The sequence below is a fragment of the Eubalaena glacialis genome, chromosome 1, assembly GCF_028564815.1.
Source record: "Eubalaena glacialis isolate mEubGla1 chromosome 1, mEubGla1.1.hap2.+ XY, whole genome shotgun sequence".
Classification (NCBI taxonomy): Eukaryota; Metazoa; Chordata; class Mammalia; order Artiodactyla; family Balaenidae; genus Eubalaena; species Eubalaena glacialis.
In genome coordinates, this window is record NC_083716.1 from 157,833,921 (window position 1) to 157,858,630 (window position 24,710).

The 24,710-nt window shown below is 33.2% G+C and overlaps 1 protein-coding gene across 1 annotated transcript in view; it reads left to right on the forward strand.

Annotated features, from left to right (window-relative positions):
- The window catches only part of LOC133091476 (uncharacterized), a 184,535-nt gene that overhangs the window by 71,700 nt on the left and 88,125 nt on the right, over nt 1–24,710 (forward strand). The window contains exon 4 of the mRNA XM_061190823.1: nt 5,954–6,051. Within this exon, the coding sequence (XP_061046806.1) occupies nt 5,954–6,051 (98 nt within the window). The remainder of the gene's footprint in view (nt 1–5,953; nt 6,052–24,710) is intronic.

A 24,710-nucleotide genomic window follows, 5' to 3' on the forward strand; every position in this document is an offset into this window, starting at 1 on the left:
TATGGAGTTTGATTGTAAAAAAGAAGGAGAAAAAAAGGGTACTAGCTGGAGAGAACCTGAGACTGGAGGGGAGCTCTTTTAATAATGGGAGAGACTTAAGCATGTTTAACTTCTAAGGGTAATAGAGAGACTGAACAAATTAGCAACAGAAATGATAAACAGGTAAGAGGAGTGAGACTAAAACACCAGAGCACGGAAAGAAATACCTTTCCATTACTAAGAGGAGGGAAGAAGAAATGTTGGAAATCTATGAATAGTTGTTTGTAGCATTGGTGGTAGAAAATTGAGGTAGCTGAGTTCTCAGCTCATCTAAGGGCAGTGATTTTTTTTTTTTTTTTTTTTTTTTTCCTATTAACCAGCACTTTACATGCTCTGCTGGGAGTGAGGGAAGAGCTGGTAAGGACAGTTTTTAGAGAAATGTTGAATGTTTGAAACAATCACTAGGGAGGTTGAGAGAGCTAAAGAGGAAAAGCTAATAGGATTACCAGGCATCATTGAGGCCCAAATTGAGGGTGCTTACCAAGGATTTATGGTGGCCACTATCTGTAGAGTTTTATATTTTGTAATTTTTCTGTTGAAGCACTCAGGAACCCAGATACAATGGAAGGACAGTGGGGCAGGGGAATTGAATATATTGACAGGGGAGTGACTTAAGTGATGTACAATGCAATAAAAACAGAGTAGGGAAGGCAGTAAAGAGAGTAGGGAAGGCAGTAAAGAGAAAGAACAGAAGTAGAAAGTAGCCAATGAAATGGTCTTCAATTTTTTAAAACATACCACCAATGTATATATGTATTTATAAATTATATGTATTTACCTGTATGCTCATATACTTTATATAAAGCTTATTAAAAATATATTAAATTACATAAGTATAATAAAATCTACTTTGTATAACCTGCAACCTACTTTATATGTTCTGCAAAAATATAAACTATAAAAATATAAAATATAAATAAAGATTAAAAAGTTCTAAGACTTTCTTCCTGTACTCTACAGCACTGTCTTACACTTGTCTTACAAGTGTATTGTAAGACACTTGTCTTACAATTGTCTTACAGTTCCTACTTTGGAGGTGACTTGCCTTGAGAATGTATATATATTGGATTGTAATTAGAAGAGAATGCTGGGATGTTGGGAGGTCATGGTCAGAGAATAGAATGCCTAAATTTATTATTTTGAGGGTAGAGCAGTAATGACATCTGGGGCATGTCCATGGAAAAAAATGGTTGATTGAATCACTAAGAAAAATCAAGAAATGGAAGATAAGTATGGGGTTATTAATGTAGCATATTGTGGTTACTCTGGTTGATTGCAAGTTTGGGGTAAAAATAAAAGCCTATGAGCCAGGTGCAAGGCGATAAAAAATGAAAGAAGTTTTTGAAGAGGAAGTTACCTAGTAGGTGACAACGAGGAAGAGGGATAAATATACAAGCCTGCAAAAAGCATAGACTTGTACTCCGTGAGAGACTTTTTGTATACACTACCTGCAGTAGACAATGAATGCTGAAAGATATTCCTAACTCAAAAGTAATTCTTTATTGGGTAATTTGTTTAAGGAAACAAGTCCCTCATCTCCTGTTGATAATCCCTGGGGAGGGATAAAGTGATTTGTACTCTAGAGTTAATTGTTACAATTAAATCAATACTTAGTTTAAATCAGTACTAAGGAATGGAAGCAAAAACTTCCAAGAATTGGAGCATAATTTTGGAATCTTTAGGCAGATGTCCTTTTTTTCTCTCCAGAAAATTGGGATCTATCTTACACTTTTATCAATTCATGAATGCGTTTATATGGTAGTTTTTATAATAATATTATTTCATGTAGATTGATGTTTAGATTAATGAAAAGAAAAAAATGTATGAAATCAGTACTGTCTTGAAAACTGCCAGGTGTATGATCCTAAGTATGGGGCATTTTTAAGGGCAGACCTGGATAAATTAGGAGATTTTGAATTTCTGGAGGTTATCATGAGGGTCTACAAACCACGGTAACATGAGGAAACGAAAGTGTATGTCAGGAGAGAAAGGTAAGACAAACTGAGGGAGAACTGAGTCTGATTTGCAGAATTTTCTGAAACCAGAATGGAGACTGTTTTGTCTCTGAAATTCATCAGACCCAATGACTTTAGCTGCTAACTTCATTGTGTCTTTGTTCATTCCTGTCTAACCTACTGCAGTTTCTGAATATCTACTTTCTCCAGCTTTCCAAGGTCTTGCCTTTCAGTCCTTTATAGCAGGGTAGAGGTAGAGAGAAGCATTCATTCATTCATTCATATACTCATTTATCAAAATGATTTTTATTGATCATCCATCACTACTTGATGCTGGGTATGCAGTAGTAAATAAGAAAGTTCATACCCTCAAGGAGCTTACAGGCTAGTAGCATGGAGGGATAAATAACTGGAATATAGTGTGATAAATTCACTATAATCTAATAGAAGGGGCACCTAAATCCATTCCTTAGCAGTCAGATGAGTCTTCTGGGAGAATGTGACATTTCATGTAAGACCTAAGACCTTTGAGGAGAGTAGGAATTTACCAAGTGAAGATCAGAGTGAGTGTTGGGTCACAGGGGAGGATGAATGTTCAGGCTGAGGGAATAGAATAGAATGTCCCTAAGGCAAGAGAAAGCAAGAGCCATATATTGACTGGGAAAATTAGATCAGATGTTAACCCCCCCTGTCTTCCCCGTTGCCATCATTAGAGATATACTCAGATTTTCATACAAGTACAAACCTCTACACATAGGCCTCAAATGCCAGAGTCTCAAACTTGTATGTATGGAAGTACCTTATTCCAGTTATCTAATGGTGCATAACAAATTACCCGAAATTAATGGGATAGAACATACATTTATTATACTCACAGATTCTGGGTCAGGATTTCAGACAGGGCATAGTGGGGATGGTTTGTCTCAGTTCCATGATGTTTGGGGTCCAGCTTGAGGGTTGGAAGTCTGTGAGAGCTAAAGTCATCTGCATCATTGTTCATTCAGCTTTTTAGCAATTAATTTCGGATGATGGCTTGGGGAATTAATTCTTCTCTAAAAGGACTACTTTGTATGGTCTCTTCATGGGCTAGTTTGAGTTTCCTCATAGCGTGGGGACCAGGACCCAAAAGCAAGTGTCTCAAGAAGAAGAAAATTAGGTGGAAGTTTTATATACTTTTTATGATCTAACCTCAGGTGACCTAATCATCTTTACCATATTCTACTTGTTAGAACAGTCATGGGCTCATGTTGAAGGGAAGGGAAAATACCACCTACCTCTCAGTGGGAGGAGTGTCAGTCACATTGTAAGAAGAGAATGTGGGAAAGGATTGATTTATTGATTAGCATCTTCGGAAGGTACAATCTTGCATATTCCTCACTTAAGAATGTTCACAAATAAGATCAAATCTATGTTCCACTGCACCAGTAACAGTCATTAATTTCCCTTTATAGTTCACCTGTCGGTTATTCATCCACGATGTCTTTGACATTACTTTTGAGGTATTTTATAAATGTTAGTAGCTCCATCCTGTCCGATAAGTGCAAAAGCAGAAAAGAAGGCTAGACATGGTTCGAAGAAAAATCAACAAAGTTTTAAAATTAAAACAGAGATAAAACTACAATATAACTAATGCTTGTATGCTGTCACCTTAAACATATAAATAAATGAAATTAAATGCACATTCTCTCAGAACCTAAAATAAATTTAAGTAAAGGAACTTCAGTACTACTTTACCATCTTTATGCTTGCTAGCTAGGTTAGGAGAGTGTTGGGTTTGTTTTTTTAACCTCATTTTATTTCAGTATACTGACTACTAGCCTCAGCTATAATATAAACTGAATACTAAACTTTTTAAAAATTGTGTTCTTTCAGTAAAAATAGATGTTAAATTTTAAACTACAACTCATTACATTTCTCTTTGTTTTTCTTTGGTTCTGATTTTCCCGTGCATAGATTTGTCTTATGTGTGTTTGTGTAAGGTATGTGTGTGTACTCACACATGCGTGTATATACATACACAAGTATGTTGAACAATCTCTATATACATACATAATACATACCCATAAATGCAAATCAAGCTATTTGTTGTTTCACTTAGCCTATCTTATCCATTCACAGAATCCTCCAATTTAAAGTGATCCAGGTGGGCCTGAATTAAATTAGAAGGATAATGTTTAAAAGTCATGTATCTAGTCTTGTTTTCAAGTTTGCTGTTCTAATCCATCCCATCCTCCTTTCTTCTGCCTCAAAAATATTGTAGGAACAAGGTTGATCTGGGCATGAAGTTAAACAGGATATTGCTTTCATCTACTTCAGCCAAATCTCAAAGTCACTGACCTAAGAAAGACCTCCCCATCTACTTTGATAAAAAGCAGAGTTGAAAATGGTAATGTCCACTATTTTTTGCTAGTTGCTGTACATTTGTTACCTCATTTAATCCTCTGAAGAGTATATGTAATTCTCTTTATTTCAAGAGAAGAAAGCAAAAGGCTAGAAAAAATGAAGTAGCTTGTCTGTTACACAGCTGTGACATAGTAGTGACAATAAGATTCTAGCCAGATCCGTCTAACTCCAAATGCTGAGTTCTTTCAATTTAGTATCAGTACCTATAGTTTTTCTGTAATATTTCTCAGCTGAATATTTTGATTTTGATGTAACATTTATGTGAGTGATCAGAATCGCTTGTTTTATTCAGCTAGCTGAATATATAAACCTGGATTGTTTGTATAAGGCATTTACAAAGCAGAAGACTTACGAGAACAGAACATTGGCCCTACTAGGAGCTCACAGTCTGTTCATTGGCAAATCAAAGAAATTTTAAAGTCAGACAAAAGAAACTATGAAAAGCATAATTTATTATGTTGTATAAGACTAGAACATTCCTACTCACCAAGAGAAGATAGATGGGAAAAATTTAATCAGAATATAAGTTCCTGTAAGAAAATACAGGATTCTGTGAGAAATCAGACTGTTGCCTTAGAATAAATTCCTCATATATCCATGTAAGCAGCATGAAGAAAATAAAATGTACATTATCAACATTTTCTTTACTGTACCAAAGCCAAACACAGCCCCAGCTGTGTTGCTACTTACTACTTGATCTTTCTATTATTTTGCTTTCCATCAGTGACTATTTTCCTCTTCAGAGTAACAGCTATCCCTAATGGTAGAGTGCATTTCTTACAGAGATCAAAATTAATGTAATTGAAAACATTATGGCCTTGAAAATACTTTAATATTTAATTTAGTGGTTCATGGGTAAATGTTACTGGAGTCATAGAAAAGTTAAGATAGAAGTAGTGGTATAAGAAACAATCCCCAAAGCCAATCAGTCCTAGAAGAAGAGCCCAGGATAGTGGCCTTAGTTCAGGGAACCTTTTCAGGAAAACACACAACCTGTTGACGTTCTGATACATGCTGCATACTAAGGTGGCAAGTTAGTACATGAAATAGTTTGGAAAGGTAGCCTCAGAATTCAGTGAAGTGCCCTTTCTTTGTTCTGGACCAGAGATACGCCCAGCTTTCCCATCCCGTCATACATCCCTTGGCTTCTTATAATTTCTAGCTATGCCAGTGCATGGAAAACTGAAACAAGATGGGCATGATTTTTTTTTTAAATTTCACTGTATTTTAGTCAAACATGGATGTCTAAAGTTTGATTTCAAAATAAATTTAAGGTATCTTGCCAGAGTTAGGAGAATAATTTAAACACATTATATAACTCACATTATTAAAGCTCATTTTTAGCATTATCCAATAGTAAATTTAAAATCCTGTTCTTTATGAAATAATTTTTGTGACAGGTGCCATGCTTGACCAGTGTAATATAACATATTAATGCATGATGAGGTTGTAAGAGGGGGTATGAGGAGCTGTGACAGCAGTGGCCTGAGTTCCCTCCTCCTGGAATGGCCAGCCATCTCCCCCTAGCTAACTCTAATTTCTTCTCTCATATACAGCTTAGAAGTCATCCCTTCTGCGGACATTCTCCGATCTTTTCATTTTGCATTAGGTGTACCTCCTCTGTGAACATCTGTAGTATCCTGTGCATACTCAGGTACTTCTCTTTATATATCTGTCTCTCCTTCACTGGACTGTAAAATTGTTGTGAGCTTCAGTGTTTTTCATCTTTGTATCCTCAACGTCTAAACTTGTGCCTCATACCTGGTAGGCACTAACATCTTTGTTGAATGAAGGCATACATGAAAAGGTGAATATGAATAGATTTATAGGTATTTTATGAAGCGTACATTCATAGAAGGTTATGTTTCACAAGGAAAAAGCATTAACTCATTACCCATGAAACATTGTTTTGTTATGCTTCTTCATCCCATTCTGCAATATTATTTTTTGTTTCTTTGGATCTTTAACCTATTGCACTAAACAAAAAATAGTTACTACTTAAATTACATTTTGTAACTTTGTCAGTAAGTTTTTAACACACAATATTGACTATTTGAAAAGGTTACTCTAAATTTTTTCAGCATTTTTAATTTGCAGTTGTATTATTTTGTGGCCAGTTTTCCTCCCAAAGAATGTATCATTAGGTATTTAGTGGATGCAGTAGCAAAATAAGATTTGCCTTTTGGAGAAAATTTGACTTTGTGGAAGATTCTTTGGAATGTGTCTATTTTTAAAGTTATGAGCTTTCTGATTTTAATCTAAAATTGGGTGAATAATATTTATAGTTTTTGTAACACCTTAGAGTTCACAGATTGCCTTATGTACTTTTTTATATAATCTTCAAATTAAATTGCTTGTGAGATAGTATAATACTTAAGAGATAATATGGGATATCATAAATAAGTAAACGAAGAATCATAGAGGTTAAATAACACCTTAGATTGTACAGCTGAATCTGGAATTTTATTTGTGGGGAGATTTTTACTGTTGATTCAATTTCTTTAGTAGTTATGTTCAGAATTTTCTATTTAATCTTGAATCAGTGTCAATAAGCTATATTTTTCTAGTTCATTTCATCTGTCTTCAAATGTATTGGAATGAAGCTGTTTTAATATGCTCTTATTATTTTAATGTCTGCAGCATCTGTAGTTATGTAGTTTCTGACATTAGCTATTTCTGCATGCCTGCCTTCCTCCTTCTCTTCCTCGCTTCCTCCCTCCCTCCCTTTTTTTCTTCCTTTCTTCCTTACAACTTTTTGCTGAATCTATCCAGAGGTTTGAAGTTTTACGCTTTTCAGAGAGTCAGCTTTTAGCTTTCCCGTCACCTCTATTTTATCTTTATTTTCTATTTCATTAATTTCTGGTTTTTTATTTTAATTATTTCTTGTCCTTTGCTTTTTTCAACTCCTGTTTTTTTCTTTTTTTTTTAAGTTTATTGTGTTTCTTTTATAAAACCTGTTTTATTGGATTCTCAGGTCACTAATTTTCGTCCTTTTCCATAGTAGGCATTTAAGGTTATAAAATTCTCTTCAATTATTGATCTTCATGTATACCACAGGTTTTCATATTAGGTTGTCGCTTAGTTCTGAATATTTAGTTCCAATTTCCATTTTGAGTTATTTAGAAGTATGCTGCTTATTTTCAAAACAATTGAATTATTTCTAGTTATCCTTTTGTTATTAAATTCTATCTTAATCTCATTGTTGTTAAAGAATGTGGTTTGTATACTATCAATTATTTAACTTGCGGAGCCTTATTTTTGTGGCCTAGTTTGTGATCAGCTTTTGAAATGTTCTATTTTGGAAATGTACTTGAAAATAATGTGTATTTTACAACTCTGGGTATCATTTTATACATATATCCATTAGATAAGGGTAACTGTTCAAATCTTTTATGTTCTTATGATGTTGTCTTCTTGACCTTTCAGTTACTAAGCTAAACTATAAATCTCCCATTTTACATTGTTTAGTTTTCCTTGTCAAGTTTTGCTTTATGTATTTTGAGATCGTTAGCTGTGTACAACTTTGTTATTATATTTTCCTGAAGAAGTAAACTTTTTATCATTTAACAATGATCCTCTTTATTTCTAGTAATGCTTTTTTCCTTATATTAATATAATTTTGATATTTGTATTAATATCTTTTTCCATTTTGTACTTTTATTTATGTTATGGATGTATCTTTTGAAAAGAGAACAATATAGCTAAATTTTTTAAAATCCAATCCGACAATTTTTATCTTTTAACTAGACTATACAGCCCATTTACGTTTATTGTAATTACTGATGTATTTGGGTTTATTTCTGCCATTTAATTTAGTACATTTATTTTCCCATCATTTCTTTGTTTCTCTTTATTTCTTTCTTTTATTGACTTCTTTGTGCATTCTTCATTATTTTTTTCTCATTCATTTTTTTTCCTGCTGGTTTGGAGGTTATACTTGCTTACCCTAGAAATGTTATCATGTATACTGTTTAAATTATAGACATACCTTTACTCTCTACTCAAACAAAAAGACCTTAGAAGAGAATATTTTAACTCTGCTTACCTTTTCCCAATTTATATATTTTTGTTTATGTTTTTAATTCTGTAAGAAATAAATATCATATTTTATAATGTTAATATTGTTTATTTATATTTACCACTTTTTTTCACCTCATCATTCCTTAGGCATTTCAGAACTTTTGATTGAAAATAAATTCAGTGAGGACATGAGAGAGATAAACCCTCTCAGTCTTTATCTCTAAATGACCTTATTTCACTCTGTTGTTAGAAGAATTTTATTGGGTATAGAATTCTAGGTTACTAGGTTAATTTCTTTTAGCCCATTAAAGTTATTATTTCACTGTCTTGTGGATGCTATTTCTTTCAAAAGTTTAACTATTGGTCTGTCAGTCCTTTGAATGTAGTTTATCTTTTTTTCTGTTTGCTTTTGATATCTTTTCTTTATCTTGTATTAACAGTTTCACTCTTCCAATATAGCCTCTACCTCTTTCTGTCTTTGCTAGAGCTCTAATTCAGATGTACATGAGATCTTTTCGCAATATTTTCCGTGCCTCTTTATGTCTCAGGATTACATTTGACATAATTTATTCATTTCTCTGTTACAGTTCTCTAATTCTCATTTCAACTATATTGAAGTTACTGTTTAACCTATTGATTGACTTCTTTTGCTTTGATTATCATACTTTGCATTTTTAAAAATTCTCTTTTCTCCTTTTTCAGAATTCATCTTCTTTTCTTATATTGTTAAACTTTTTACTTCTTGAAACATATTAAACATATTTATTGTATGTGCAGTAATTCTAATACCTGACAACTTCTTAGGAGGGATTCTGCCATATGTTGTTGTTTATTTGTTTTACTTATGATGCCTTGTTTTTTAATATATTTAAATGATTTTTTAAATCTTAAGCTACTCATTTTTCTTTGAATTTTACATGTGAAAGTATTTTGATACCTGTGTTTCAAGGTGTACATTCGTTTCTATCAGATGCCTGACAGTATTAGTATGATACTATTAATATAGGACCACTTTAACATCTTGGCTTGAGATTTTGTGGAGCAAAAGAGTAGTGAGACTTCAGACTGCAGACTTCAGTGAGGGTTAGCTCATGGTTACAAATTATCAGAGAGGACTTATTTTTCCCATCCATCCAGTGTCAAAGTTCTGTATAGGCAATTTCCCTTACATTTCCTCTTAGGGAAGGAAGCAAGAGGGTGGGGGTGGTATGGCATAATGCTTAAGAGCATTGTGCCTAGACCCAGACCGTCTGAATTTGCATTTTGGCTCTACTGCTAACCTTGAACAAATTACTTAACCTTTCTGTTCTTCAGTGTCTTGATCTCTAAGATAAAGATTATAATGGTCCCCTTTTTATGGGTTTTCTGAGGATAAAATGAGTTAATATCTTTGAAGCACTTAGAACGCAGTAAGTTCTGTAAGTGTTTCCTATTATTATCATGATCATCATTATTGTGTCTAACTAACTCTTATACAAAGTGAGTAATGCTTTGTGGCCCCAGCACTCTTAGGGGGGTCTGCTGTTAGACATCCTACCTTTTGAGGCCTCAAAAATTAATACTCAACTTCAGCTGATTCAGCAAATATTCTTAAGACAAAAGACAATTCAAGTGCTTACCTTACTACTCTGAATACCAGTCTTCACTTAGTCTTGTCCCCAGAATTCCTTACTTTTTTTCTTACCTTATGGGATCATTTAAGAAGTATTTTTTATATTTCGTATTTTATTTTAGTTGTTTTCAGGTGATACTCGTGTTACAGGATACAGAAGTCCGTTATACAGCTTGTAAATGGCAAAGCCAAGACTAAAGTCCCAAACTGACTCTGAGCATGGTGCTTCAAGAAATTTGGACAACGGACATACACAGACATGAATGTTTCAAATATTTAAAATCATTAGTAATCCAAGAAATACTGATAGAAGTAACTATACAGTACCACTTTTCTTATCAAATTAGAAAAGTAAAGAAGAAAAGAAAGGAAGAAGGAAGGAAACAGAATTTGAAACCCCAAATTAACAAGCATTCAAAAATCCAGAAACTTTCTTATCTCTTATTGGCAAAGATGTTAATTGCTACAACTCCTGTGCAGAGCAATTTGGCAGTGTATATCCAAGTTAAAAGATTTATATTTATGACACATAAATTTCGCTTCTACGAATTTATAAAAACAATTAAAGGTATGTATAGAGATTTAGCCATAAGAGTGGACATTACATCACTTTACAAAAAATTAAAATATTGGAAACAAACATTTACCTCACAATAAGAGAATGGGTTGAGTTGAGTGTGAAACATCCAAATAATGAAATGCTAAATGCAATTTTAAAAGATTTCTTTGAATGCCATCCAAAGAAGTTTGTGGTAATTTGTTGAGGGGAAACAGAGATGGTTGCAAGTTAAAATATACAATCTAATTTTTTTTAAAAAATGGTGTGTATATATATAATCATAATCCATCGCTAAAGTTAAAAGTAATAGCTCTTGGGCATGAGGTTTGGGGTGATTTTTAACACATTTTCTTTTTGCTTATTTGTAGTTTCTACAGTGATCTGAACACTATTAAAAATAGATAACATGCTGTTAAATAAATTCTTAAATAAGAATCATAATTCAAGATGCCAGTACTCTAATAAAACTACTTATATTTTTGTATATTGACTTTTCAATTCTAATGCTTAGGCATATATATTTTTATGTAGTTAAAATTATTCTGTACATATATTTTATAATCTGACATTTTCTTTGACAATTTCTAATTTTTTTTCCATGTTTCTACATAGCTTTGCAGTGATCAATTTGATGACCACATCATATTGATATTCTGTTTATTTAATTACTAAAATTTAATGTATTTTCTACAATTCTTTAAATATTTACTTTTTTAGCATTTATCTATTATGGCTAGCACTTCAATTAAATAATACAAATGATAGTTCTGAAAATAATGGTAACAAATTACCAAATACCTTTTTGGTGTTTCATAAAAGTTATATATAATTCTTAGAACAATTCTATGAGTTAGGCAGTATTATTCTCTTATTAAAATGAAGCTAAATAACCCATTGATTACAAAGCTAGTGAGAGGTTGAGCTAGAGTTCAATCCAGGTTTGTCTGATTGTATGTCTGATTTATCTAAGCTTTTTCCATTAGAGTTTGTAAAATTGTGTTCCATAATCATTAACAGGAAATATTATCAGGGATGAAAAATAGTTTTAATTCAGTTTCCTGAATCCCATATCTATTTCAGAGTTTTTGAGACCATTATCTTTTAGTTTCTAGTATTGTTGTTAAAAGACCAGTAACCTTTCAGAGTCTCATCGTAGGCACAGGAGTTCTCCCTGCCCAGTCTCTGGAATCTTTTAGAACCTTCTCTTTTTCCTCAGTGCTTTCTACTCTCTTAATGATTCACCTTGTTGTTTGCTCAGTTTTCATCCTTTGACCTGGGTATTCCATTTGCAGATTTTCAGTTTTCATCCTTTGACCTGGGTATTCCATTTGCAGATTTTCTTTTTTTATAGCTTCTGATTCTTGCTTCCTGGATACAACATAGTTTCTTATTTCTGTGAGGTTTTTAAATACATTTTTTGAAGTTTCTTCTGTTCCCTGAATGTATGTTTCTCCACGTTCAGTTTTTCTGTTTATATGGTTTGAATTCCTATCTCTGTGTACTATGAGCAGAGTTTGTTGATTGGAGAGCTTCACTGAGATTTGAATGCATGATGAACTGATCTCTTTGTTGGGAGGTCACCAAATGTCAGTATCTGCAGGTATTTACTCTTAGGCAGTTCAGATTACACAGAGAGGAATTTTCCAGTATCTTGTCTCTGGAGGAAAACCCTGGTTGCCAGCATTCTGGGAGGCAATCAATGGAAAGGGAGGAAAGGGAGTGGTGTAATAAGCCTTTATTTAATCCCAGTTGTTAAATAAGACAAATTATTCCACTCTCATCTCTTCTTGGTGACTCATAATCTAAAGCCTCTTGGTTCAAACTTTTATAGAATAAAACTTCAGTCAACTATTTAAGTAGTCACCTGGCTCCAGAGTAGGGAAGATCAGTTTGGCATCCTCTTTTAAAAAATTGTGAACAAATCTTTCCATTTAAAGCCCTACCTTATTATACCCTTCTATCCAGAAATACGATTCCTTAGCTTTTCTGAAGTTCTGCGATAGAACTGCCTTCTCTCTCTCTCTCTTCCCCTCCCTTCCTCCCCTGCTTCCTGCCTACCTCCTTCTCTTTCTCTCTTACCTTTCTCACCCTTTGGGTTATTTTTAATCAATTCAGTTTCCAGTTTCAAAAAGTATATTGATACCTTCTATCTGTTTTGTCTCCTTTCTTTTTTTTTCTTATAGTATTATAATTTAAAATGTATATATACATTTACTATCATTTAAATGGTGTTTCAGGAAGGAGTAGAAAGGAACATATGTTTAATCCACTATGTTTAACTAAAAAACTCATTTTATAATATTATGGCCACCCATTCAAGAATATGTCTCCATTTATTTGTCATAGTTTAAATATACTGATTAAGTTTAATGGTTGTCTTCATAGAGATTAAATGCAGCTCTTATTAAATTACATTCTAAATAATGCAGTTTTTCCTCGTTATTTGGAATGAAGTCTCTTCTTCCTTTCTATTTTCTACCTAGTCGTAACTTGATGATACTGCTTTAGCATGTTTAACTTCCATCTGGAAAAATTACTACTCATTAATTCTATAATTTCTGCACTGATTCTTTTAGATTTCATAGCATACATTTCATCAAAATAATATCTTGCCTCTTCCTATGTTAATTCCTTATGTTTCTTTTTCTGTTGTTTTACATATGTAAAATATATTCAAAACCACTTTGAATCATATTGGTAATAATTAATATCCTTATTTTTATTCCTGAGTTTGGAGGGAGTACTTCTAGTAGAGTTCTATTTGATATAATATTGACTTTTGTTTTGAAATGTCATTATTTTTAATTGTATTTTGGAACAGGCTCAAAAACTGAAGAGACATGTCCAAAGGACATAGGAGCTAGCTTTAAGGGGGCTCCCTCTGAACATATTTGAGACAATTATGTCCCAAATCAAAAAAATAATGATAGAAATGGATTATAACACACTGAATTAAAAACAATAATCCATAAGTCCACACTGATACATAAAAGAAATTAGAGAGAAGAACGGATGAAGGGAAAGTGCCTTTTTACAGAATGGCAGGTAACAAATGTAGAAAGGATAAAAAATGGAAAATCACTTTTCTTTACAACGATTGTAATAATTGGTTAAGGCAGCAGTCACCAGTTGATGCTAAAATTATTGGGTAAAAAGACTGCTTGGAAACAGGATATTCACATGGTCTCCAAGTATCACCTCACAGATCACTTATTAGTTAGAATATTACCTATAAAATGGAGAAATCTGGCAGCTACCATCTTAACCATACGATTGAACTTCAAAACACCAGTAAAGGACAGTGTGGCATCATGTGCCTCCTAATATGTTGCACCTCAGAAGGAAAAGATGCACCTTTGTTATAGTCCTGCCAATAATGTTTAACCTAAATCTATTCATGAGGAATTAACCAGACAGATTCAAATCGAGAAATAGTCTGAGAAACAAGTGATCTAGACTTCCAAAATGTCAGTGATGTGAAAAACTAGACAAGATTGGAGAATTGCTCTAGATGAAAGGAGAATGAAGATTGATTGGATCATAATTTGAAAAAGAAAAAAAAAAAAACAGTAAAACCAACAAAAGGCAAATGACTTGGGAGACAAATGGTAAAATGGAAATATGGATTATAAATTATATCACATTATCAATGTAAAGTGTTCTGAATGTGATAATTATATTATCACAGTTGTGTAGAGAGTATCATTATTCTTGGGTGATACATACTGAAGAGTATACATCAATCAAGTGCTGCAGTGTGTACAAGTAACTCTCAAATAGTTCAGCAAAAAAAAAGTGTATGTATAGATACAGATATGCAGACACACAAGCACATACCCATAAAGGGGGGAGGGCAAATGTGGCCAAGTGGTTAAAAATATGTTAAACTAGGTGAAAGTTATTAGGTGTTCTCTGGAGGTACTATTATTGGAACTTTCCTTAAGTTTGCAAGTTTTCAGAGAAGTTAGAAAAGTGAAATATATTTTTGTAACTTTGATGTATAGTGTCACAGAATTTAAATTTAGCTATTCTATATCTACAACTATATCTCTTTAGTAGTAAAAGAGATAACAATTTGTTTCTCTAACAATTTCTTTTAATTCATTTTTTTTCAGCCTATATAAGAAATTATGTGTGTGTGTGTGAGTATGTGTACACATACTCATTTGTGAGAACCTTTAATGTCTCTACTGAAATCCTGTTCTCCAAGGAATCTCCTCAGCATGTATATTTTTTATTGGAGGTTCTGCTCTGTCATAAATATCCTGAACTAAAATGCTCTTTCTTTCTTTAAAAAACTATACTATTTATTAGCTTCTCTTGAATTGTTTTTCTTAACTGGCCTAGCAAACCTTTGCACCAAGTACTTTCTACTGGGTGCAAAATAAATGTCTTTATGAATTTTTCACACATTTCAAAATAAAAAAAGCATGAGGAATTATCACATGAGCCTCTTTGTAGTTCGTGGTCTCTAATACTTAATAAAAAGAGTCTAAAGTGCTATTTCTTCTCTTAAAAATTTACAATTTTTAAATGCTTATCATTGAGTCATTATCTACTTTGCCACCCAATTATACTGATTTGTATTTAAATCTAATCCCCATGATAATTCTCTTTATGGCTTGTCCGTCTCATTTTGTCTATTATTATAGTGCTGAACTTGAAATTTTAGAAAATCTTTCAGTTAGACTCAGAAATCCTTGGAGGCCCAGTTCTGCCTCTGACTAGCTCTAAAATTCAGGTATCTGTTTGGTAATCTAAAAGTTTTATTAGACCAGATATGTAGAAAACAATCACCAATATTACTTCTACTCTAGCATACAATGAGTTGAACCCTCTATTTTATGGCATCTGCAGCTGTGCATTTTCAAACTATAGCTAAAAATCTTGCTGGTTTTATCACGTTCTCTCCATCTGTAATACCTCAGGTGAGGTTGGGGTTGGTTGAGAAATAGGTGGTATGACTTTAGAGCGTCTTCTTACTTCTCATAATAATTCTTTCAATGATTGATGCTTCCCTTTTGCACATAAAATTTGACTCTTAAAAAATAGGTACATTGTATTTCATCTGCTGGGAATATTACCTTGTGGAAAACTTTCTGATTTATAGTAACTGCTCTCAAACTTGTACTATTGATATTTTTGGCATTTACTGTTAACAGCTTCTAATCTCTAATTAAAATGTTGTTGACATCCCCAGTTTTGTTAGAGGATAGAGGAGCTTAAAATGACATGCGTGGAGAACCCATTCACTACTTTCCGTGTTGCAGTGGAATATGAGTAGCCTAAGTACACCTTATTCTGTTGTGACAGCCAATTTTTAGCATGGAAGAGGCTGCTAGAAAGAGTAGGACAAGATGGTGAACTGGATTAATAAATGATCATCACTTTGCTTTTGTACCCCATTTTTCCCCTCTCTATGAATAATCTGAAGATGACTATATACCATATGGTAAATATAACACAGCACACAATTTTGATTCTTTTCAATTTTTTAAACTACTAATTTTGTTATTACAAATATAATATTTTTCCTTTTAGAAAATATAGAAGAGGAAAATTAAAATCACATGTAATTACACCATCCAGAGATAATCACTTTGGTGCTTACCCTCCCAGATCTTTCTCTTTAGGGATTTCTAGTTTTGAAATGAGTTCATGTTTTATATGCCACTTTGTTACTTGAATTTTGTCATTAACAATATACTGTGGACCTCTTTCCAGGTTATTTAATTTTTTCTGCACTATTATTTTATATGGGTGTATAATATTGTGTAGTTGTTCCATGACTTATTTAAACAGCTTCCTGTGATTGATTTAAATTTTTTATTATACTAGTGCTCTGATGACACTGATGAAATAAATCTTTGGTCACAATTTCTTTTGAATGAAAAATCTAGCTATTGCTAGATCAAAGAGGGTTGAAATTTAAAAAATTTTGATACATATTGCTCAACTACTTTCTTTTAAAGTACTCTATCCTGAAATAGCTTAATGTAATTTTTAGAGAAAACCAATAAGGAAGGTGGCTGACTTAAATACTATGAGTACTGTAGATAATCTCTTAGCAAGCTATAAAATTGTTGGTTAATTGTTTAGAGGTGAGAATAAGTTAGTTATTACCTGCTGTCATTAGGAATAACATATCAGAAATTTCCAGTATAAATTGAAGGCAATACCTATGTAACAGCATAAGACATTTTACCAGTATATAAAAGCTATGAGCTTATATAGGAAATGATTTGTTAAATGTAGTTTTCCCTTCTTTTTTTTCCAAAAGGGGGATGTTTTTACTAATTATTCTAAATAATAAAAATAACATGAGATCATACTCTAATTCTGTTTTGCAAGTTGATTTTTAAAAATCTACCAACATATTACTAAAATATTCCCATATTGCTACATAGATTTACCTTACTGTTTTTAATTCCTGCGTATTACATGGTATGGTGGATATGCTATATGTTAGTAAATAAATTCCTTGTTGATAATTATTTAGATTATTTACTTTTTTCTCAATTATAAATAGTGAGTGCACTTATTGTCTTGTACAGACATCTGTGTACTTATTATTCCATTAAAGTAAATGCACCTGCAGCAGTGACATTGTTACTGGTAGAAAACAGTGATAAAACTCTGAGTTCTGGTATTAGAGCTTGAATCCCAGCCTCCATCATTGACATGCTGTGTAACTTTGGCAAGCTAATTGACCTTACTATAATACTGATCTCAATTTAGAAGACACTTTGTAGAATTGTTGAGAATTCTATAGCCTCTCCTTAGTAACGAAATTCATGTAAGGCAGATGCTATGTACCTATTGTATCTGGCACATAATAAGTGCTAAAATATCCCTATTGTTATATATATTTTCTTTTTTAGTGAATTTTCTAGTCATTTCTTTTGTTTGCTTTCTCTTGGATAGTTTCTTTTTTATTAAGTTTGTGGGAGAATTTTTTATATTAAGAATATTTACTTGTCCCTTTTGTAAGTTATAAATATGTTTTCCCAATTTATCGTATCTACATTTTGGTTTAGTCAAGTGTGTCAATCTTTTCTTTTATGATTTCTGGTCTTTGTGTCATGCTAAGAAAGGAAATCTCTACTGCAAGGTTATGAAATTATCATCCTGTATTCTATTCTAGAGATCTTTTTATTTTCTACATTTAAGTATTTACCTCTTTTGTATGTGTGTGTGGCTAGTACTGCTCCTTCTCAGCTCCCTTGTATATTCCCCCAAGGGACATATTGGAAATGCTAGGGTCCTTTTTAGGTTATCACCATGATTGAGAAAGGACTACTGGTGGTATTCAGTGGTCAGGAGCCAGGGATGTCTGCCAGACTCCTTTAGTACACAGAACTTCCCTCAACAAAGAATTCCTGAGTCCTACTTGACTTTGAAATGCCTTGCCCGACCTCTGAATCTTACCATTGCTTTCTGCGAACAACGAACATCTGAAAACTAAACATCTAAGAATTAAAAATAACAGTGGATTTAATTGATTGCTTCTCAGGTTGAGTTTAAAAATAACACCTGAATATGTAGAGAAAAATCTGAATTTCATGGACCAGGGGGAGTATGTAGAATAGTACAACCTTTTTTGTTTTTGTTTTATTATTGATTGCTCCTTTTCCATGGGAGTTTATTCTTGTATTATTGCCACAATACCCCTCAAATGTAACTGAAAACAAAATTAGAAAATTTCAGTCACCTCTCTTGTTTCTTGCATTGTTTCTCTTCATTGGGTGCCATTTGCACAGCTTGTTCACATTGCTTTTCTCTTTTGAGCTGCTGATTTTTCTTTTATATCCAGTAATTTCTATTTGTGTAGCTAGATCTCCATTCATAGTATTGTTGTCTATCTTGGGCTTCTTCAGCACATCGATAGGTCTGGCTGCAGGGGTTCCCCGGCTGGGAAAGAGTGAATTTTTATTACTGAATATGATCAACTTGTAGAATAGAGGTTCAGTCCTTTTCCATAAATTACAGTGGTCAAATAAGTCATTCCTTGTTATTTTATACCTTTTTATATAATATAGATAAGATAACATAGTTTGAGTTTTTAGCCTTCTGGTAGTGAAAGTTTAAGAATACTACCTAAAAGAGTTGAAAAAAAAACATAGCTTACAAATAATTTTCCATAAACATCATTCCTCTTACTGTTTTTTTAAGTAATTACCCACAAGAGAAGCTGGAAAAAAAAAGGCATTTCTACAGTATGAAAGCATCTTTGGAGATTATGATGAAAAGGTACATGGCTATAGCGTCTACAGAATTTCAGTAACAGTGCTTAAATAGATTTCTTATGGCTGTTTATTCTCTACTTTTTCAATTAAAAAATGGAGTTTCTGTGAAGGACAAACATAATCCCCATTTTGTTGATGTAGAAATTAAGGCACAGAGAATCTAAATAACTTGTTCAAGGTCTCATAGCTAGGAAAAAAAAATAGTCATACAGATTGAATTAAAAATTCATGCTTATAGCATGCTGCATCTTTAGTTAAAAGAGAATTTGGGTTCTGCTCCAGGACACAGGAAAAAACTGTTTGAGACCTGGGAAATCTTTACCATAAAGCATAAAACACCACAAAACATCTTGTCCTGCTTATTACTAAAGTAGGCATTACCATTATTCCACCGTACCCCTCAAAGAATGGTCACCACTGAATACCCAGCACGTATCACAGTGCTGAGCCTATAATCAGTACTCAGTAAATATTCACAAAAGATGAGTGAACCTATGTAATGTCCCCAGGGACTGACTAAAACAATGGGTGACATAGTCTCATTCTACCAAATAAGTTAGTTTCAAAAATGTGCCCCCAATTACAGGAATGAATTAATTTGCTGTATTAAATTATTGTTATAAATCAATTGTATTTTCAAGAAAAACTATTAAAAGTTAATCATTTTAGCTTTACAGTCATCAATATTAAACCATTATATCTGATAATAGTTTAATAGTAGAACTGTTCTAGCTTGGTGTTGGTCAAAATAGGCAGCACATGACAAAGAAGATTTTAACCTTTTCTCTTTCACAAAGGGGGCATCTCCCCAGGTCACCTAAGATAGGTTTCACTCACAAGTAATTTATATAAGGTAAAAATAAGATATTTAAGTTATTTTAACAGTTTTATTGAGCTGTAACTTATACCAAATATCGATAATTCACCCACTAAAAGTGTATGATTCAGTGATTTTTAATATATTCACAGAATAGTGCAATAATCAACACAATCAATTTTTAGAGTGTTTTAATTACCCCCAAAAAAACGCATGTACCCATTAGTGGTCACTCCCTATTCTCCCCACCCTCCAGCTCTAAGAAATCACTAATTTACTCGTTTTTTTCCTATGGATTTGCCTGTGCTGGACACTTCATACAAACGGAATCATATAATATGTGGTCTTTTGTGACTTGCTTCTCTCATGTAACATAATGCTTGCCTATGTTACAGTATGTATCCTAATTTCATTCCTTTTCATTGATGAATAGTATTTCAGTATATGGATATAACATTTTGTTTATCCATCTATCAATTAATGGACATTTGGGTTGTCCCCTATTAGCTACATGATTTACAGATATTTTCTCCCATTCTGTGGGTTGTCTTTTCACTTTCTTGATGGTATTCTTTATAACACAAAAGTTCCTAATATTGGTGAAGTCTAACTTTATTTTTCTTTTATTGCTTGTGTTTTTGGTGTCATATCTAAAGAAGGCTTTGCCTGTCCCAAGGTCGCAAACACTTATTCCTATCTTTTCTTTTAAAGTTTTATAATATATCTCTTACAGCAAACTGTGTGACCCATTTAGAGTTAATGTTTGTGTATGATATAAGGAAGTGGTCCACTTTTTTCTTTTTCGTATGGATATTTGATTGCACCCAGCATCGTTTGTTGAAAAGACTATTATTTCCCCATTGAATGGTCTTAGAATCCTTGTGAAAAACCAGTTGACCGTAAATGTAAGGGTTTATTTCTTGACTCTTAGATCTGTTCCATTAATCTACACCTGTATTCTTGTGCCATTATCCCATTGTTTTCATTATGTGAAGTGTCGGTTCTCTACTTTGTTATTCTTTTTCAAGATTATTTTGGTTATTCTTGCATTTCCATGTGAAATGCAAGAATAACCAAATCAGCTTGTCAGTTCTGCAGAATTTGATAGATCTTTTTATAGTGATTGCATTTATAATGTAGACAATTTCAGGAATATTACTGTTACTGTCTTAATAATGGTAAGTCTTCTGATTCAGAAGTGTGCCATATTCTTCAACTTATTTAGGTTTTCTTTAATATCTTAAAATTTTATAGTTTTAAAAATTTAAAGCTTAAGTCTTATACTTTTTAGAAGTTTATTTCTAAGTATTTTCTTTTCAGGCTCTTGTAAATAGAATTGTTTTCTTAATTTCATTTTCAGATTATTCATTGCTAGTGTATTGATGTACAGCTGACTTTCGTATATTGATCTTTTATCCTGGTGTCTTACTGACCTCACTTATTCTAGTAGTTTCTGTGGTGGATTCCTTAGGATTTTCTACATATAAAAAAAAATCATGTCCTCTTTAAATAAAGATCAGTTTACTTTTTCCTTTGAAATTTGGCTGTCCTTTCTCTTTTTTTTTTTTTTTTTTCTCCTTTTCCTTGCCTAATTGCCCTAGCTAGAAACTGTAGTACCATATTGTATACAAGGGGCAAAAGGCTTGTTCCTGATTTGGAGAGAAAGCATGCAGTCTCTCATCATTAAGTATGATGATAGCTGTGGGTTTTTCATAGATGCCCTGTATCAAGTTGAGGCAGTTCCCTTCTGTTTCTGGTTTGTTTGGGGCAGTGTTTAAATTGTTGAATTAAAAATACTCAGTACTCCATTTTTACATTGAATTTAACATTTTGTATTTTAGAATTTATATCATATAAAGACTGCAGTAACTAAAATATCCTTCAGTTATATTATCAGCTCTTCTACTTTTTATTAAACAGTGCTTCTTCTTTCCAGTTGTGTGAACTTGAGCAACTTTAACTTCTGTGCACCTGAGTTTCCTCATCTGTAAAACTGGGTTTGACTGATTTCATTACCTACCTTATAGAGCTTTTTAAAGACTAGACTATTTACAAGTAAAGCATTTAGAATAGCTGATGTCCCCATTGTAAGCAATAATATATCTCAGTTCTTATTAAAGATATGCATAGTTAATGCCTGAATTAATCCCAATATATTTTTTCACATGTACGGCTTGTTTAGAAGAGATTTCTTTAAGAAAATAACATTTCTTTCAGAGCTTTATTTCAATCTCGTTGTTGTTTACAATAATACATATCTCTCATAGTAGAAGAATATTCAAGCAAGCTTGTCTAAGGCTTCCTATCTAGCCTACAAAATTAGGCAATGTAAGACTCTGAAACCCTTGTTCAACATTTGGAAAGTTTTTAAGTTAGTTTGGTTTGTTTTTATGTCTTACCTTTTCCTTCAGATGACTTTGGTTCTTCAATCATGTTTCTTTCACAAAGCCATGTACTATGTCTAAAAAAACTTGAGAGGCATCTTCCTGGTTTTGATATTTAGTTATTTAGCTAAGCTACTTCCTTAGAGAACATGAATGAACAGCTATGAAAAGCAATACATCTTGCCATAAGGGACTAGATTCATTAAGGACATCCTAAATTTCTTTTTTAACATCTTTATTGGAGTATAATTGCTTTACAATGGTGTGTTAGTTTCTGCTGTATAACAGAGTGAATCAGCTGTACATATACGTACATCCCCATATCTCCTCCCTCTTGCGTCTCCCTCCCACCTCTCTAGGTGGACACAGAGCACCAGGCTGATCTCCCTGTGCTATGCGGCTGCTTCCCACTAGCTATCTATTTTACATTTGGTAGTGTATATATGTCCATGCCACTCTCTCACTTCATCCCAGCTTACCCTTCCCCCCACCGTGTCCTCAAGTCCATTCTCTATGTCTACATCTTTATTCCTGTCCTGCCCCTAAGTTCTTCAGAACCATTTTTTTTTTTGATTGCATATATATGTGTTAGCATACGGTATTTGTTTTTCTCTTTCTGACTTACTTCACTCCGTATGACAGTCTCTAGGTCCATCTACCTCACTACAAATAACTCAATTTCATTTCTTTTTATGGCTGAGTAATACTCCATTGTATATATGTGCCATTCATCTGTCGATGGACACTTAGGTTGCTTCCATGTCCTGGCTATTGTAAATAGAGCTGCAGCGAACATTGTGGTACATGACTCTTTTTGAATTATGGTTTTCTCAGGGTGTATGCCCAGTAGTGGGATTGCTGGGTCATATGGTAGTTCTATTGTTAGTTTTTTGAGGAACCTCCATACTGTTCTCCATAGTGGCTCTATCAATTTACATTCCCACCAACAGTGCAAGAGGTTTCCCTTTTCTCCACATCCTCTCCAGCATTTATTGTTTGTAGCTTTTTAATGATGGCCATTCTGACTGCTGTGAGGTGATACCTCATTGTAGTTTTGATTTGCATTTCTCTAATGATTAGTGATGTTGAGCATCCTTTCATGTGTTTGTTGGCAATCTGTATATCTTCTTTGGAGAAATGTCTACTTAGGTCTTCTGCCCATTTTTGGATTGGGTTGTTTGTTTTTTTGATATTGAGCTGCATGAGCTGCTTGTATATTTGGGAGATTAATCCTTTGTCAGTTGCTTCATTTGCAAATATTTTCTCCCATTCTGAGGGTTGTCTTTTCGTCTTGTTTATGGTTTCCTTTGCTGTGCAAAAGCTTTTAAGTTTCATTAGGTTCCATTTCTTTATTTTTGTATTTCTTTTCCATTTCTCTAGGAGGTGGGTCAAAAGGATCTTGCTGTCATGGAGTGTTCTGCCTATGTTTTCCTCAAGAGTGTTATAGTGTCTGGCCTTACATTTAGGTCTTTAATCCATTTTGAGTTTATTTTTGTGTATGGTGTTAGGGAGTGTTCTAATTTCATTCTTTTACATGTAGCTGTCCAGTTTTCCCAGCACCACTTATTGAAGAGGCTGTCTTTTCTCCATTGTATGTTCTTGCCTCCTTTATCAAAGATAAGGTGACCATATGTGTGTGGATTTATCTCTGGTCTTTCTATCCTATTCATTGATCTGTATTTCTGCTTTTGTGCCAGTACCATACTGTCTGATTACTGTAGCTTTGTAGTATAGTCTGAAGTCAGGGAGCCAGCCTGATTCCTCCAGCTCCGTTTTTCTTTCTCAGGATTGCTCTGACTGTTTGGGGTCTTTTGTGTTTCCATACAAATTGTGAAATTTTTTGTTCTAGTTCTGTGAAAAATGCCACTGGTAGTTTGATAGGGATTGCATTGAATCTGTAGATTGCTTTGGGTAGTATAGTCATTTTCACAATGTTGATTCTTCCAATCCAAGAACATGGTATATGTCTCCATCTGTTTGTATCATCTTTAATTTCTTTCTTCAGTGTCTTACAGTTTTCTGCATACAGGTCTTTTGTCTCCTTAGGTAGGTTTATTCCTAGGTATTTTATTCTTTTTGTTGCAGTGGTAAATGGGAGTGTTTCCTTAATTTCTCTTTCAGATTTTTCATCATTAGTGCATAGGAATGCAAGAGATTTCTGTGCATTAATTTTGTATCCTGCTACTTTACCAAATTCATTGATGAGCTCTAGTAGTTTTCTGGTAGCATTTTTAGGATTCTGTATGTATAGGATCATGTCATCTGCAGACAGTGACAGTTTTACTTCTTCTTTGCCGATTTGGATTCCTTTTATTTCTTTTTCTTCTCTGTCTGCTGTGACTAAGACTTCCAAAACTATGTTGAATAATAGTGGTGAGAGTGGGCAACCTTGTCTTGTTCCTGATCTTAGAGGAAATGGTTTGTGTTTTTCACCATTGAGAACGATGTTGGCTGTGGGTTTGTCATATAAGGGACATCCTAAAATTTAAAGAACTAAGTTTCTAGGCTTTTTATATCAGAGTTAAAAAAAAAATCATTTTGTGTTCTGAGAAGTCCTTTGATGGAAATTGAAAGAAAGGAGACAGATACAATGTTTTCTTATTTTCTGTTATTATGAGTTAGACATACAGATCTAAGAAGTTTCCAAATGAAATTCTTTGCATTTCTTTAGAGTC